This window comes from Athene cunicularia, assembly GCF_003259725.1.
Source record: "Athene cunicularia isolate RWA chromosome 6 unlocalized genomic scaffold, athCun1 chr6_part1, whole genome shotgun sequence".
Lineage (NCBI taxonomy): Eukaryota > Metazoa > Chordata > Aves > Strigiformes > Strigidae > Athene > Athene cunicularia.
The window spans coordinates 5,863,823-5,881,561 of NW_020799105.1; the positions used below are offsets into that span (position 1 = coordinate 5,863,823).

The 17,739-nt window shown below is 43.1% G+C and overlaps 1 protein-coding gene across 2 annotated transcripts; it reads right to left on the reverse strand.

The window, feature by feature from the left end:
- Positions 1-1,710: 1,710 nt before the first annotated feature.
- ANXA8L1 (annexin A8 like 1) lies at positions 1,711-15,733 on the reverse strand. 2 transcript variants are annotated; one of them, XM_026851707.1, is made up of 13 exons: positions 15,569-15,729; positions 15,412-15,458; positions 11,071-11,161; positions 10,708-10,802; positions 9,480-9,593; positions 8,543-8,633; positions 7,805-7,884; positions 7,131-7,190; positions 6,492-6,585; positions 4,621-4,716; positions 4,319-4,377; positions 3,341-3,463; positions 1,711-1,981 (listed from the first exon to the last, which is right to left on the reverse strand). In XM_026851707.1, the coding sequence occupies exons 2-13, from the start codon at positions 15,430-15,432 to the stop codon at positions 1,925-1,927; spliced, it is 981 nt and encodes a 326-aa protein (XP_026707508.1). In that variant the 5' UTR covers positions 15,433-15,458; positions 15,569-15,729; the 3' UTR covers positions 1,711-1,924. The 2 variants fall into 2 exon arrangements, with proteins under 2 accessions (XP_026707508.1, XP_026707507.1); XM_026851706.1 differs by lacking the exon at positions 15,412-15,458 and having other exon boundaries at positions 15,569-15,733.
- Between the last annotated feature and the right edge of the window lie 2,006 nt (positions 15,734-17,739).

The window sequence follows — 17,739 nt, forward strand, 5'->3', positions numbered from 1 at the left end:
AGACACAAGGAAGATGGCTCATATTTTCACTAACAGGAATTTGGTCAGAGAAGATCTTAGCCATACTGGAGATAAGGGGCTGCAGGGAGAGAGTCCCTGGACTGGAATCATGAAGGCGACAGCTGTCAGGAAAAGCACCCCACCCCTTCATGATGGATTTTAAAACAACTGGGAGGGAAAGCGTGCATCGTTTAAAGGGGAGCAGATTGCACCACCCCATGCCTCTTCTGCATCTCTCGTGCTGGAGCCCTGCCCCGTGACCGAGGCATTTGGGCACTATACCTGGGGAGGTGAGGGGTGACCGGGATGCTTATTCACCTGCCCTCTTCGGCTGCCGGTCCCGAGTGGGTCCGTGAGCTCCCTCCCCGCCGCCGTCCCGCCGGCCGGGCTGCACACAGGCTGTCACCCACAAGATGGTGGTGTAAGCACGGTTTTCTCCATAGCAGGCATCCCATCCGCAGTCCTGGCATGCCTCTCGCTAGAAATCAGCGCCTGAACCTGCTCTTAAGAAAAAACAGAGTTAGGCTGATCATCAGTGTCAATGAGAACAAGTGGCTCTCTGGAAAAAAAAGTGAGTGGGCCAACAGAAGGGACATGTGATTCCGTGTTCTTTGATGCCTGGAGCTGGCCCACATTCCCCAAAAACTGAGTGAAGAACCTCCCCTTGATGCTCAGTCTAGAGATGTGTCTCCAACTCATTTTAGTTCAGGTGAGAAATTGGGCTATCACTGAAAACACAAGCACTTGAAACCTCCTCCTCTTCATTGTCACCCAAGGGTTGCAGATACCCTGACCCCAGGCCTGGGTCCTGGACTCCCTAAGACTTTTTGAACTCACCACCCTTACTGCACTGCTTCCTGCTCATTTCAGCAGTGCAAGGGAAGAACCATCCCTCTGGCAGAAAATTCACCCACTTGATTAGAAAAGCTGCTTCTCTGCACACAATGACTTTTGATAATTACACATTTAAATGAGTTGCTTTAAGTGTGCAGAATCACTGGTCAAGGCAGACGTGAGTTTCTCAAAGCATTTCATCCTGTTCTCTCTGTATCACTGTCCAAATCTGGGGGGGTCACTCAGCAAGTGGTAGGTGCAGTCATGGAGAGGGGTGGGGGGGGGAAATTCCAAGGGAGTCCACTAACTTCTGGGAAGTTAAGTGAAACTAGGAGCAGAAACAGGTCTGCTCCCAAGAGCAGGATAACATATATTCACCAAAACTGAATCAGCCACCCCAGTTTTGATTTCCCCACAGTAACAACCTGAACTTGACAGTCTCCCCCCACAAACACTCACACAAGCAAGAAAGAAATCAGGCACAGCTTTCATCTTTCACATGCTTACAGCCAGTTTGGACCTGCCATTCCCTGCTCCTTGGGGAGCCCCCACTGAAGTTATGCAGATAAGGCTGCTAAACCAGCCCCCCCGTAGGACTGAATTCTCCATTCTGACCCATGCTCTAAACCATCATTAATATCTGGGACTCCTTCAAGATCCACCCTGCTAGCATCAAAATGGTTGGTGCTGTACCAGCTTGTCCTAGTGAAGTTAACAAGGCTTGAGGACAGCCCAAACATTTTAGGGTTCTTCTGACTTGTGAAACACCTATAGAGGGCCTTTAATTTCCCATACAAGTGCCACCATTCACAGTGTGTTAAAAGGGAAGGGAAATCGCACAGAACAAACAAACAAAAAAAGAAGCATTCCCACTTGTGTTTGAAAAACTGTTGGGGAAGTGAATAGCTTTTAATGTCTAATAAGCATCCACATCCTTCAGAGAGCTTTGGAAATCTTGACCATTAATTTGATCTTCTTTTTCTCCTCCTGTGGATTAATGGAAAGATTTTCTGCATGTACATTTTCAGACCCTTGTTCCACTGTTAATTTTCTCTCTGTATCCATTTCAACATCTTCCTCTTAGACTCTGTCAGTCACTTCCACAGAGATTCATCAAGGCTGTCTTGTAATCACCACTGGTGTCATCCTGAAAGGAGAAAAAAATTTTTTAAAAGAAGGTGAATATGGAAGTTCCACTGCATGCTCCGACTGCTGACTTTTTCAGTCCGTGGAATATGTCCACACAGGAAAAGAGCTTTGGAAAGTACAAGCCAGACTCCAGCAGAGTTACTGCCAGCTGACACACCATCAAAAGTGAATGGAGAAATGAGGCTTGTAGCTGCCACCTGAAATAACATTTATCAAGTCCAATTCTTTTCTTTGGAATCCAGGTGAGTAATTTACTGGGGCTCCATCCCACAGAGCAGCACAGAAAGTCAGCATGAACCAGAGCAACCAAGCCTGTTGTGTTCAGATTTTATGTGTCTGCATATTTGTGTAGCATCTCTCCCCTATGGGAAGGGAAAGGGGAGTATAGTTAGCCCTGACACACGACATTTTTTAAAAAGTCACAGATATGGCCATTTTGGTCTAGATAAAGTACTACAGAGAACATCGCTAGATAAAAAATTTGCTCCCTTTGAATATTTTGTGATGACAGTTGTAAAGCCAGTTCCATTTCTCGGAAGGAATGAATATTCTGTACAGACCCTTGAAGACTGATCATTAATCAACATGACAGACACTGATAGTGTCAATTAGAAGAAAGGGCCTTCATTACAGAGCCAAACTTCCCATGGGGACTGCTAAGGATAGGGCTTCTGTGCCATTTGCACTGGGCGAGAGGCATGTCTCGGAGTCCTTAGGACAAATGGTAAACCCCAGCATTTTAGCCCTGATAAGGGAGGGTCATTCACTCAGAACTGAGACTTAAACCTCAAAAGATACAATAAGCTTTGACAAGGTTCAGTTTCTAAACCTATCTCACCACAGTATAGGCCAGGCCTTCATCTGGGATAAGTCAACTGAAAAAAAACCTAAAAACCCACAACAAACCAACAACAAAAAGAAAACAAAACCCAAAAGTAACCCAGCACTGTTTTCACTTATATGGTACTGGCTGAAGGTAGTTAAAGACATCAGAGAGAGAAAGAAGAAAATGGCACAGCAGTGTGGGAAAGGTGTAATAGGCAGGATTAGATTAATCTAGATTCGTCTAGGAGATCAGGAAGTGCATGGATACAGAGTCTGCTCCATGAAAAACCTCAAGCTGTTTCTGCTCAGATTTGGCTTTGCCCAAGTCACTTACAGAGCATACAATTTGACTCACCTTTCAGGCATATATGCCTCTCAAGGAGATGATTGTTATTAGGCCTAATGAAGAAGAGCTGTGATCTTAGCAGAAATTATGTTTTTACTGAAAACAACTATGGAAGGACCCCACACTGTTGGACAGGTAAGGAATGTATGTGATAGCTAAGAAACATTATATCAAGATGCTGCTTACCAGAATCATACTGGAGAGAGACTTCCCTGCAATATGTTTGAATTCAGCCTTTATAAGATTTAAGTCAACTTCACTTCGAGAAACAATCACCCTTATAAGAGTCCCATCATCGGTGCCAGCCCCCTAGAATAATAGATATATCAGTCTGTGATGTTAGTGGGTGTTAAAAGAGATAAGCTGTTGCAAACTGGTCCAGAACAGGAGTCAGCTTTCAAACAGTTTGGCACATGTTCTACAGCACATCTGTTTCTCTTTCTGGAGGGCCAAACCCCACTCCCTCCCCAGGGTCCACTGTCAATACCACAGCCTTGCCCATGGAAGTGTGTTATGTCTTTGCACATGTCAAATGCAAAAGCAAACATGCTACAGAGCTGTAAGTTGGCAGTGAATACACAATGTCCTTCTGCAGCATCACCCATGCAACACTTGGCTTCAGTCAGTATTTTTTAATCACTCACAGGAAAATTAAGATCACATTGATAACAAAAAAATCAGTCATCCCAGCTTTCCACAAAGTTGGGAGAGCTGACATCTTTCACATGTCAGGTAAGAGTTATAGGGACACAATCTGCAGATGCCTTATGTGTCCCCATTTGGAACATTTTCATACTGCCATTGAGACAATTGCTTCCTAAAAAGAAAATACTGTGGTCCAGTCTGTTAAGTTAACATGATGGGCAAAGCTCCACCATGATCAATCTCCTAGACAAGCTTCTCCCAGAAGTTTTGTCCATGTTCCAGAAGGTGGGACTGGGCTCCCTGAAGACTCCTAAGTCAGAAAAAACAGACTCCCTTGGTATCTCAAGCTTAAAGGGTACTTTTCTACCCAAGGTGTTTGAAGAGATTCTGCCATTACTTGCAACAGTAGCACTAAACTTGCTGGATTTCACCAAAACCTTGTCTCTTCTAATTTGAACTGGTGGAAGACAGGTGACAAGTCCAGTATTGAGACAAGAGTGTAACAATGAAGAGCCTTACCTTTAAAGCATAGTACAGCCTCTCTGCAAAGTAGCAACGGATGTTCCTGGTGCATTTCACTAGGCATACAAAAAGGTTCAGTAAGAATCAACAGTAATTCCAGTCCAGGACAGCAGGTACCAGAGATTCAACATGCTTTCCATTCAGTGTGCCCCTGGGATCTGAGTTTATCTTACCTAAGAAGTACCCTTTACTTCCTACCAGATACCTTTATAAAGTAGATCGATCCCATAACAGTCAACTACTGCAGGAGAAAAGGCAGCAGACTCTGACAGAAAAAAGGGAAATGTAGCAACTCTTACCAATAGCCAGCATGGCATCCTCAAGTGAACCACGAGTTTCACTCTTGATAGAGTCTTCTATGCTTTTATCAGCCAGTTTCTGGTATTCTTCAAACACTGTTTGAAACAAAACACTTCATTTTTTTTACCAAGCAACTACTCAGGCATTTTGTGCCCAATATTTGCTTCTGTGGCATTATGAAAACACAGATCCCGCTAAACCAATGGCCACATTTGCACCAACTTCAGAAGGCTTTAGTCAAGCCCAGAAATCAGCTACAAAAAGGATAGCAATGTTCAGAAAAACACAACCCATCCATGGGTCTTAATTCCCTGCCTTCATTTGAAAATGCAAGTTCAGTCACCTCATATTCATTTGGAAATCTGACCCTTCATTGCTGTCTTTAATCACAGAAATGAAGCAGACAACAGAAGGTTAGGCACAACTATCATTTGGTCTTGTGTTTGTTGATGTCACTAGCTTCAGAACCAAACTAAAATCAAATTAAATCTAGGACTAAACTGTTCATAGCCCTTGAACTTTCAAATGATGACAACAGTTTGGGAAAACTATTATTTCAACCACTGTTTTTGAAGAACAGCTCAGAAAAGATGAGCAAAACACAGGTGCCGATTCCAAGATATTTGAACTCCCCTATTCGCAGAAGCTGTTGTTCACCTTATACACTCTGGATACTCCGGGGTTCAGAATTACAGATCTCAGTTTTGATTCCTAGCTTTCAGACTAACAGAGAAGGAAAACTCCTACGTAATGCAATGGACATCTTAATGAAGTTTTCTCAGCATTCAAGATCAGATACCCAAACATTCACAGTCAGATACTTTGGGGAAAGGCAATTCCACAGAATTGACAGATACAATCATCTCAACTCAGGCCTATTCTCCATATAATAATAATAATAATAAAAATAAAATTAGCTGCAACAATTACACTCAAGTTATAAAGATAAAGAGTTACAGGCTACCATAGCACAGAGGAAATTACTTGCTTGGGGATACAGCAGGTTCTAAAGTTTGGTTGCATCGTACAACAACTAGTTGAAATTCAGTTCTTAGAGGCAGACACAGCCAAAGACTAGAGACCACTTTTTTTGTTTTGTTTTCTAAGTGACACTGAGAGATTAAATTTTAAAACACAAGAAGGAGCTGGCCTCCAGGGCCTAGAAAAGCCCCTGAGAAGAACTCAGCTTGAAAAAGCTCAGACATACCTAATTTATCACCAGATGTATTTATCAGTTTAAGTCCAGCTGATTTACACAGTACTTGATGTGCTTAGATTAAGCTGACATAACAAAATCCGTTAGTCAGAGCCTCGGACTGCCTCAAAGTCTTGAGATGACAAGGCCAGGTCTCTGTTGCATGGGGTAGTGGGGAGCCGAGGGCTCCCTTAGCTGGAGCTGGGTTAGTGCTTTCCCTCTCCAGAACACCCTGATGCCTTCAGAAGAACCTGGGGCAGAAATGCAGGGTTCACCCCGTGATTCTCCAGCACTGAATAACCAGCTACTTTTTAGGTGATTTTTTCCCAGAGGAACCCACATGCAAGGGGTCATGAGTTTGTCCACTGCATGTCCCTACCTGATTAGAAAGGGACTCTCTCTCTCCTTAGGTTTATAAAAAACAGCTATACCATCCAGCCATCACCATTGTATAAGCACTCCTAGATAAGCCACTTTATTTTCAGCAGCAATCTCTTCATAAGTTTTCATGAAAGCTGCTGGCAGCTTTTCATCACTGAGTGACCAAGGATTAGGAGACAGACTCAGCTACTTATTTCTGACCACCCATCTGTCCCACCTATAGCCCTGCCTCTTCTTTTTGACTAGAGTGATTTCCAGTTTCAGAAGCTCAGGAGTGTGGGCTCTGCTCCATACCTTTCAGCAAGTGTGTGGCACTCCTTGTGCACAAGATGGTGATGAACTGTGTCTCATCAGTGCCCCGTATCTTCTCCCCAGCAGCATAGAGTGTCTGTAATTTAACATACAATTGTAAGAGAAATGTTCTCTGTGTGCAGGTGGTAAAGAAGCAGAGTTCAGCTTAAGGCACTCCTAGGATAAAGGGGGTTGAAGTAACCTAAACCACTGTGTGAACTAGACTCTTCTAGAATGGTTGATTATGAAAACCCTTGACCATGTCTTCTAGTCAAATTGGAGCAGCCACTATCTCCACCCTTTCCATCCCTCCTGCAGCAGCTGGAGCAACCAACAATGCTCTTGAGGTTTCTGCCCTGTTTTTTGCTGTACCATTCCACCATACCTGCATACTTTCACATATCAAAAGCAGCTGAGCCCAAGCCCAGCTCTTATTATCACTCTTTTTTTTGGAACAGCAAGGCTCAGCAAGTGCAGGCAAAATTGAAGAACCCCAAGTTGCTTCTTCCTGAAGACCACCCCTCCCCAAACTATTGTGGCTCAAACCCTTTGCTGTCCAGGACTCTGCTCCCCTCTGAGGCACTCTGAAGTTCAAGACAGATAGGATAAGGCATATCACTGATCACAGGCATTTGAGAGTACCTCTGCATCCTGGTGAGCCAGTGCTGTGTCCACATAGAGAGTGGCATTGTCCCTTTCACCCTATGAGAAGAAGAAGAAAGGTAACCATTTTATCTCAATGAAGTTTCTTTCATATATAAGGATCACAGTGTACATTCTGGGAAAATAGCAGTTTTTATCCATTTCTGCAGAGTACTCAAGCAGTAATGTTTCAGACAGCATTAGTGCTAACTCCTTCACTGAAAGGCACTGAAATCAGTCATATGAAGTGGAGTCAAAAAAAAGCTAAGTTATTCTGCTGCTAGGCAGGAAAATTCAGAGAACACAATAGGGTAAATGCATTCAAAATGCACTCAGCATTGAGGGCACAGACCCTGGAAGAGTGGTGAATTATAGTTGAGGGGCACTGTTTTCTAAGACCCTTGTAGAGTGCAATGGCTTTACACATATGTAAAAGTGAGGTGTCTCCCTGCAGCAGAGCTGAGTTCCCAGCTCTCTTACTGCTACTAAGGGAGGGAGGGTTCCCTGCTTCAGTCACACTGAAGCTGAAACACAGATCCAGTCCAAGTGACGTTTGTGTCTGCATTTTATTTTGTGATCATGATTGTATTGCCTCTTCTCTTGCATGCCTTCTCCAAAAAGGAAGAAAAAAACCTGAAGATTTTTATACCCTCATTTCTCTTCACTAGCATTACCTGAAGAAGGCAAACCAGAATCTGTTCCAAGTAGCCACTTGTTTCCGATTTTATGTCTTCTTCCAGATCAGAACCATATTCTACCCAAGGGAAAGAGGACAAAGGAAAGATTTATTATTTGGGCGATACAGTGTCCAGGATAGAAACCAGGACATAGAGTCAGGATATCACCAGTCACCCAAGGACACACAGTAGACTGACACTAGTCAGGAAGGTTGCTAGGGAAAAAAAAAAAAAAAAGGGCTGAGATCAGCTCACACCCTCAGTGATGCCCAGATCAGCATTTGCATCTGAGTCCCTAGCTCCACTAATGTCCAAAGCATAAATACAGGGTGAATGTTAGAGATACAGTTTAAGGGACCAAGAGATATTAAATATTTGAAAATATGTATTTAATAAATTCCCATCTAGCATGTATTTAATGAGGAGAAAGAGCCAAGTACATAGCTATAGTTTTGTTTGTGTTCTGACAATAGCCTTTGTGGCCAAGCTGAACTAAATTTGTGATTTGCTGAGGTTTTCCTGTAGCTGGAAGGAGACCTAGAAAGGGATTTTCAAATTCTCCCAGCATAGCCATATTCTATTTGCCAGGCTGAAGGCAGAGTTAGGTTGCACCCTCTTTCTTTTAAAAGTCCCATTTTCTTGCTGACAGTGCTAGCTGGTAACACCATTCCTGCTGTGCAATAAGGCAGTCACACATTGCTCTGACCACACAAATCAGAGCCCCAAGCACTTTACCTTCTTTGTAAGCCTTGATTATCTCTTTGATCTGCGCTTTTGTCCGGGATGCCAGGATCTCTATGATAACATCTTCACTTGTTCCCACACCCTTTAATAGAAAACATAGTGGAGAAATAAAGGTGGAGAAAGGCATCTAGTCATGGAGTGTAATTTATTGCTAGAGAAGTATGGTCAAGTGAGGAGTCAGATGGCAGCAAAGTGTTAGGCTGCATGCTGAGCTGCAAGAAACTGTCACACTGAAAGCTGGAGACAGAAAGCACATTTGGTTTGAACATGGTTTCTTTTGCTGAGGTGCCTAACTCATAAAGGATGATTTTATATAACCCTGCACTTCTGCAATGTATTTCTGGATTTGGATCTTTGATGACAGAGAGTATAAGAGGGATACGGGGAGACCAACGCTTGTCTAGTCAGTCCATCTTTGTACCATTTTAATAGATCTCTCTGCACCTGAAACTTCAAAAGATACTGTATCAGTAAGTAGGATCCCAGCCAACTCCAGTCTGGCCCTCACAACACCACTTGATTTCCTACAGGTTTCACATCTCAGGTGGACTTCAGGGCAGTAGCTTTGTGTCATTGAGCTCCATTCAGGAGAGGCACCGTAGAAGGCAACAAAGATGTTTTAACTGAAAACCATGATCTGTGGATGTTCATTCCTTGCCAAAGCTGAATTTAGTTTTGCTGTTGCCTTCCCCAGGCTCTGTGAGGCTCATATGTCCAGAAACTCTCATACAGCCCTAAAAATTAAAGCAGCACTTTCCCTCAGAATATGTGTTAATAGTACCATTGACTATTTCTCAAAGGCTACTGCTAATAACAAACTTAATCATTTAACAGTCCAGTTATTACCACTTGCATTAATAAGCACAGTTACAGGAAATTAGCACTGTATCTGTGCTACTACTTAAATATCAGCATGCAATTTGCTTACCTTCATGGCATCATGAAGCTCCTTGGCATCATACTTGAATGGGGAGTACATGAGAGCGACAATGAGCCTCTCAAAGTTGCCACTCAGTTCAGACTTCAGGCTTTCAATCAGATCCTGTTAAACATGCATCACATAGTTCCATAAAAAGCCTTACAGGATCTTTTTACTGCCTGCTGCTGTTTCCATCCCCATGGCCTACAGCAATGAAGCTGAATGACAGTATTGGGTTGATAGTTTTTTAGAAAAGGTCCTGGGACTGAAAGAGGCACCTAACTCCAAAATGGGATTTGTTTAAGACTTTCCACATTATCTGTTGCCCCAATACTCAAGCTTCTCCAAGGTAATAATTAATTCTGCAGAAAAGTAAGGAAGATTAAAATCTTCTTCCACCCTGCTTTACTTGGTGAGCAGAACCAGGCTGATGAAGGCCTTGGATTGAGCAAGGAATGTAGCTTCAGGCAGAGCTGATTCCCAAAGCCGGCATATAAACATGCACCCAGGACTTTTTCTGAATCAGGTGTGCAGTCTGTTTGAAGATAAACTTCAAACTTTCCTTATACCATAATGCATGTTTTTTTTAGGGTATGACTCACCCTGTTTTAGTGGGATGCAAGCACTCCACTGTTCCATACCTGCCCACTCCTCCATTTCTGAGGCCCTTGCATGGCAGTCCCCTTTCCAGCAAGAGTCATTGGAGACTCCAGAGTAGGACTGGTGGCAGAGTTTGCCAGTGGAAAAATTTTCACAATAAAAGTAAGATTTTATCAAAGACAGAAAGATAGCCACAGGAAAACACGATTTTCAATAACCGCAGTTTGTTTTCATTTTCACAATTTCCAAACAAATGTAATTAAGTAAGTCTTTAAATTGAAATTTCTTCGGCATTTAGAAGAGCTCCAAAACAATATTTTACTCAAAATGCCACTTAGAAAGGTATCATTTTGTTACAGCTTCAAAAACAGTAAGAAGTTACACTTTAAGTTAAAATAGTTTAAAAATATATCTGGTCAAAATGCATTTTACAAAAACCTTTTGGGGAAAATTCAGTATTTCCAAACAAAAACTAATTATTTCACACATTCGGGCCTTACAAATAAATATTAATCTACTTATTTGGAGAAGACCTGCATATTATTTGCATCATGACTACAGGATGAACTGTACACCCATTTACTACATGCTACATGCTGTGAAACAGTGACTGAGTATGGCTTTGTTTTGGAATAACCTTTCCAAACTGTCCTTTGAATGATTTGGCAATCTGTTGACGCTGCATATTGCTCCTCTTGGTTAGGACGTCAATTATAGCTTGTTCATCAGTCCCTATGGAGAGCAATAATAAGCCATAAACACAGTGCACAAAAAAAAAATTGAGACTAGTCCAAAATCCCGCTTTGAATATTCAGACAACCTTCCCTAGTTCATTGCCGTTGTACAGAAGTCTAAGTATGTACTGAGGAAATTTTAATTTTTAATTTTCCACATTAAATTAAGAGATATCTCTGGCTGCAATTTTTCTTAAGGAATGGCTTTCAACTTGGCAATTATAAACAGAACACAGAATTTACACATGTGGTTGGAGTCAACTCACCAAGCCCTTTCATGGCCTTGTACAGAGTTTGAGCATCAGGTGCAGGGTCAAAGTTTAAAGCACCCATCACGGGCTTGCCTTCTGCTTCACTCTGAAAAAAGAAGAAAAATATATGACTTTTCACCACTGCTTTTCATCAGCTGAAGAAAAAGTGTTTTGAAAGTATAGTAATATTATTAATTGTCTGCACCTGGGGAAGGCACAGAAAAGTGGAGGGATTGGTTCAAAGTCTCCCAGCAGAGCAGAACTCCAAATAGAACACAAGTTTCCTGCCTCCACCTGCCTGTACCAGCCTCTGGCAAAAACATGAAGCACTGCTGCAACAGTCATTAGGTGCAGGCAGTCTGGCAGAGAAAGCTGAGTAGGCTAGACTTTCCTATTTACCCCTTAAATACAATGCTTCACAGCATGTATGGTACTGTATCCTACTGCATTTCCCAGTGATTTGTTGCAGGGTAGTTTTGACACGTAGTTTTTCGATTTCATGGAATAGTCATGCTCTCACAGACCATTATTTTAAGTAGCAGCTTTATTCTGCTGCTAAACTTCTTCACAGCTGGTCTCAAGAAGGAAGAATCTTCACTGGAAATATTTGGGCCAAGGCACTACTTTGAAGGAAGAGATCCATCTGGAGGAGCACAGGTTTGATATTCTCCCCTGAGCCAAGGGCCAAGTACACAGGAATACTCCAGACAGACCCCTAAGATGCTGCCAGTGCCAGAGTTCCTGAGCAGAAAGACGCACTGAGACTTATTCCAGTCACTACAAGGTAGTAGGACCATCAAACAGAACCTAGGTTTAAGAGCTTCAATTTAACAAAAGCTGTTAGTGAAGAGACTGGCTTGAATATATTGAGGCATCTCTCACAATAAGGTCCTATCAACAGGGGAGTACACGAGTGGTCAGGCATGAAGAGGCATCACCACTTTATTCCAATAATGGACACAATTTTCTCTTTCTTAGCAGCACAGAGATTTAAGTTGCCCCAGGAAACTACTATATGCTTGTAAATTTACTTGCAGAGATAGGGTTAATATTGAACTACTGATATCAGGATGACCTGATAGATTTTTCAGTGGGTGTGGCTTTACAGTCAGATAAAAAGTACCTTGAAATCAGAGCTTACAGACCAGAAGGAATCACTATGGCTGTCTCATCTGACTTGCATTAACACAGATCACCAAGTGCCACCCAGCAGCCTCCTGCTATGATGCAAATCCCTTCTGTCAACGAAGGTTCTATCCCTCTTCTAGAGTCCTTCCAGATCATCCAAGTCCTCCCTGGAGAAAAAAGCCTTCAAGTGATCCTTGCCAGGTAGAAAAGCTTGTGGAAATTCCCTACAGGATCTGCATTTTCAGTTTTTAAATGAGAGGCTGGAAGATTAATGGCTGTGTCTCAGGAGTGTCTGACAACAAATGCCAGGTCTAGCCTAGTACTGTGCTGCACAGATGCTCAGGCTGGCTGTGGCCAAACCAGCTCAGGTGTCCTTGTCAAGTGCCTGACCAGTAGATATAGCTGGTGCATAGTTGCATGTCAGCTCCATTGCCAGCCAAGCTCTGGGAGCAGTGGGAGCAGTGAGAAGCAACCAAAAGGCAGTGACAAGTATTGAGAGAGGCAGTATGTTCATCAGTCAGAAAGATCTGGAGAAGTCTGCTTTACAGCCAGCACAGAGACAGACTCCTGGGTTACCACACCTTGCTCCCAGCAGAAAGAGCATCTGTGAAGGGGATGGTGTCAACAGGAAACTTCTTTATAGATGCAGCTTTGAATCCCAATCTTTATTGAGTAGTAAGTTTAAGGCTGTGGTGAAGCTGTCACTGCAGAAACAGCAGTGACAGAGTAAAGCACTGCTACCCCCAGTGGTTTGTCATCAGCCTGGGACAGCTTGGCTGAGCTGACAGAACCACTGCAAGTGCTCCTTTTCTGGTTCTTTGTGAAGTCAGCCAGCACCATCACAACTGCCCTGCAAAACCAGTTACACTCATCCTTCTCATTTTGCTCTGAAAAAGATGGACAATGATAGCTGCATGCAAGGACCATGTGAACGAAACACTGGGCCTATGCCTGGTGACTCAGTGAAAGAGGGAATGCAAATCTGACCTTTCATTTGGAGGCAGCAGAAACAAATTAAACTGCTTTTTTTTGGGTATTAATTCCAATAAACATTTACAGCCCATTCTAGCTCAACACATTCATATACCTCTTTCTCTGTGTACACAATTGTTCCAGCACAGATACAATCACAACAAGTTTCCAGAGAAACCCTCTTCAGTTTGGTATTGTTTCCCAGATGAATTGATCCTACAGTTATTTATTTGTAACTACTCAAGGTATCTGTGTACCTCTCATGTGAAGATGAGTAATTGGCATGAAAGCAATGGAATCAGCATACCTCACAGGTGATGCTCTGAAAAGTTTTACCTATAAATGAAGAGGAGAGGGATTAAAAGTTTTCCTACCAAAATATTTTCAAACCTCAACAGTACTTTACTGACAAGCTGGGATTTGGGACAAGGTGGGGTTACTGGTTTTTTTTTTTTTGTTTTGTTTTGTTTTTTTGTTGTTTTTTTTTTTTTCAGTGGAGAGTTTCTGAAAAAGTTTCACATTTTTTCATTCTTTTTGCTTTTGAACTGTATCTTTTATGAAGGGCTTAGAAAACCAAAACAATTTTTTACCATCCTTCCTTTGCCCACTCATCTCCTTTTCATACTTCCACTCCTACAACACTGACAGATAAGAGATTGCTGGAGCTCTCAAGGGCTTTTATCCTTTTCTCACTCTTCTCACTCTAAGTTTTCAGATGTTTTCCAGCTTGGGAGGTAGTGTGGAACAAAGCAGCAAAAAGGGAAAAAATTATGTGAGAGCTACTCCAGGCTTTGGGAAAAAAAGAAAAATCCATTTTACTACACTAAACTTGCAAAAGGAGATATGGAGGTAGAGGAAAATCAGAGCAGAAAGGAAGACTACAATTCTAATCCTTCTGGTGAAATAAAGAGATCATGATATGTTTTGAGATCAGGAAAGTTTCCTATCTGAAGCCTACTGAAGGAAAGTAGGAATTAGCCTGATACTCCCCACCCCACAAGGTGAAAGTGTTGGCTTGTTTTTTAAAGGAGTTCCCACTGCTTGGTTGCAAAATTGTAACTGAGAACCAGAAAAATGGTCATGTCCATGCAAAGTGGTTTCTCACTCTGTGATGATGTATTGCACCTGAGGTAATATAATACACTGCAAGACAGCTCTCCTATGCCTTTCGGGTACCTTTGCTAGCATGTGGCAGCAGAGGCCCCTTGCTGCTACTCATCCACCAGCACTAGGACTGCCAATGCCCCGACCGGGAGAGGAGCAACAGCACTGGAGCCTCAGTGTGAGCCCAGCCTTTGCACAGGCTGGTGAAACACGGAGCCATCCTCACAACAAGAAGCAGGCAGGGACCCTGGGACAATTCTTTCCACAAACAAGACAAGAACAGTCCAGAGAAAGCCTATTGTGCACTATTGGCAGTGGTGCTGGGCAGGGGCTGGGGCTGGGGAAGGAAACTTCTCTACCACTAGTCCTCCATTGCATGTCTCCAGCAGATCTTTTCCAGGCTATGGCTTATAGTTATCTAGAGATAAAGTCTGTGGGTAAACCTGGCCTTCCACAGAGGCTAATGGGAGAACTGCCATGGATGGCAGCAGATCTGTGCACATCACCAGAGCTGCCCGCTGCCTGGCCTGAGCCGTACCCTAGAGGCTGCCTCAGCGTACCCCATGAGCATCCCCCCATCCTGCCACATTCCTCCCAAAGCCACAAGAGTTTAAAAGAAAACGTACACAACATTTCTAGCTCCTAGCAGACAGACAAGGTGTTCAAATACACATTGTCATTGCAATATCAAAAACCCACCAAAGATACTGTGGCTTGACCACATCTCCCTCTGTGACCACAGCCTGCTAGCACAACTGGAGACCAAAATGGTGATAGGCCAGTGCCCTGAACTCACTGCCACAAGAGAAGGGAGCAGACAAGGAACCTGCAGCTTCCAGACCTCAGCCATAACTTTGCTGTTCCCTGGTAGCATCTCCCCTTGTACACAGGCACAAACACCCTCCTGCACCACTCTCAACTGAAGGATGGGGAAAAGTCTGCTCTTCTTAAAGCCTGCAATCACATTAAACACGTTACTTAATCAAGGTTTTTGAAGTGCTAAATGCTATTTTATAGTCAGAAAACCAGTAAAAAGGTCTTGCTCATTTTTTAAGGGAAATATTTCATTCCCACACAGTGCCTAATGCAACTTATAAATTATTTTATTATGGTGCCAAAAAAATCAGGGTGTTCAATATTTGCTCTACTTACCCAGGCCTTCCACCATGCCATTGCAGTCTCAGTAGTGATACCTGGGTCTGTTGATGAAGAAAACCACACGTATCACACCTCATGGTTAGGGAAGCTGAGATTTGAATGGGGTGGAAGGAGAAAAGGAAGAAATAAAAGTTATTTTCAATAAACTTACCACAAGGAAACTGGAATAACTGTACTCCTCAGGAGGCTTATTCGCTCTAGAAGCTTCAGAATGTAACTGGCCTCTCTGTGCCGGGAACACGCAGGTATACACCATCTTATCTACAAATTCCATGGGGCAACACCCTCAGACATGGCTCAACTTGTTTTCCACATATGATCTCACAGGAAGAGATCAAGTTTCTTAATAAACAAGGCTTCCCTTGTGAGGAGCCCTATATTCAACCCCCTTGACTAAAGCTCATTGTAATTTTTCCACTGCTTCTCCCCACACACACCCTTCCCTGCTAACATTTTGGCCTCTGGCACAGACACAACATGCAAATTATACTAGGTAATTTCTCAGCATAAAACTCCACTGAGACTCAGTGAGTTCTGTTACAACAGAGTAAGCCACTCATTATTACTGACTCTTTCTATCTCTACCAATCTGGAACACAGCAAAATAGGACTCCAGAAACTTAACAAACCCTCCTCTACCTCCCTTCCTACAAAAAAGCTTATTTAAAAAAAACCAAAAACCAAACCAAACCAAAACCCAAACTCACACCACAAACACGGCCACACCCCACACCATACATGTCCTACACCCTACAGTAAAGCTCAATAAAGCAGCAGACTGTAAAGAGACTTGGGAGGTCCCCCCCACTCCCATACCTAGACTTGCATGGTATGAGTCAAGAAGCATCTCTGGGCTAATAGGACCAGTGAGTGCATTTAAGGATAACAACTTTCAGCAATGCCAACCCCAGCAAAGCTGTCACAAGAGTTTGTAGTAGCTGCTGTGACATGTTAAGGCTTAGGAGTGGAGTCTAATTTTTTTTTTTTCCTTTTTGTGTTTGTTTTAAAAAGAGCTGAACAGCTCTGAATACCTTAATTCAGAGAAATGTTTCTGTAAAATCAGCTGAAATATCATATAGTCTCCATCTAGACTTTTGTCAGAATCCACCCATGCCAGCATTTATTTATTTATTTTAAATGGAAAGCTGCCTTGATGGAAATGTTCCCACCAGCTATATCTTAACTCTTGGTATATAGGAGCTTTGTTCCCTCTCACATTTACAGACTCACATGGGACTCTGGGTAAATACCAAACTATGGGCCTCTTATTTCCTTCCCACACACTGCTATTTCACTTAACCCAGCAGGGCCCCTGATGGCCTGGGAAGATGCCCTGGCTATTCCCAAGAGAATGAGCTGTGCCAGCTGCTCCTGCCTTAAACACATCCATCATATGGCGAGGGCAAGTTGTGAAGCAGGAGGCATTGGCCTTGGCATAGTAAGCATGCCACTAGAGTCTGCACTGTCTTGGCTTCTAGCCATGTTTGAGAGGCAGGTTCATTAACAGCACACAACAAGGAGAGCTCATGAGTGGTTCTTCATTCCTCCTCCTGGGGGTAAGGTGGATTCACAAGCAGGATGGATTTGCTTTTGCTGGATCCCAAGGCTGTGCCTGGCTAGCTACATATGTCTTTTCCCTGTGTTGGTATTTACTTGGGTCAGCTTGCCATGGAGGTCAGCTTTCTTGGGGACTCCAAAGACAAAAAGGCCCTTCTAGACATAAAACTCAGAGTCACAGCGAACAGCTGTAGGTCACAGAGGGGAGCAAAGACCAAACCAGACAGAAAATTGGAAAAAGCCCAAGTGGTCATTCTTGACAGCATGAACTAATAAGGCTACTAAGGGACAAAACAGGGGATTTTAATGCAGAGCAACACTGGCCAAATTTTAAGAAATCAATATGGATGGGCTAGGAAAGGTCTGGAGAACCCGAACCCTGCAGCAAGTCTCAGAGCAGCACTGCACAGTCTTAATACAGACCAAAGCAGTCAGCACTTTCAGGCCAGTGGAGCAGGAGGTAGACACTACAGTCCAATATCTCTTTTGCTTGTGCAGATGCTGTTGAACTGAGCAGCTTTAAACATGAACAGACTCATCTTCACTACACTTCTTGTCCCTCCCTTAACACACATGCTGTATATGTGACTGACCTTATCTGTGCAGTTCATGCACTTCACTACTGTGTGCCAGTATGAAGGCATAACTTCACACACAGCTCAGTGATTACCCTCAGGAACATGCAAAACTTCAGAAAAGGAGCAGAAGATGATCCACGTGTTCTCCCAAGCCTCACTTTCTCCCCCACTGCTATGCTCGGCACAA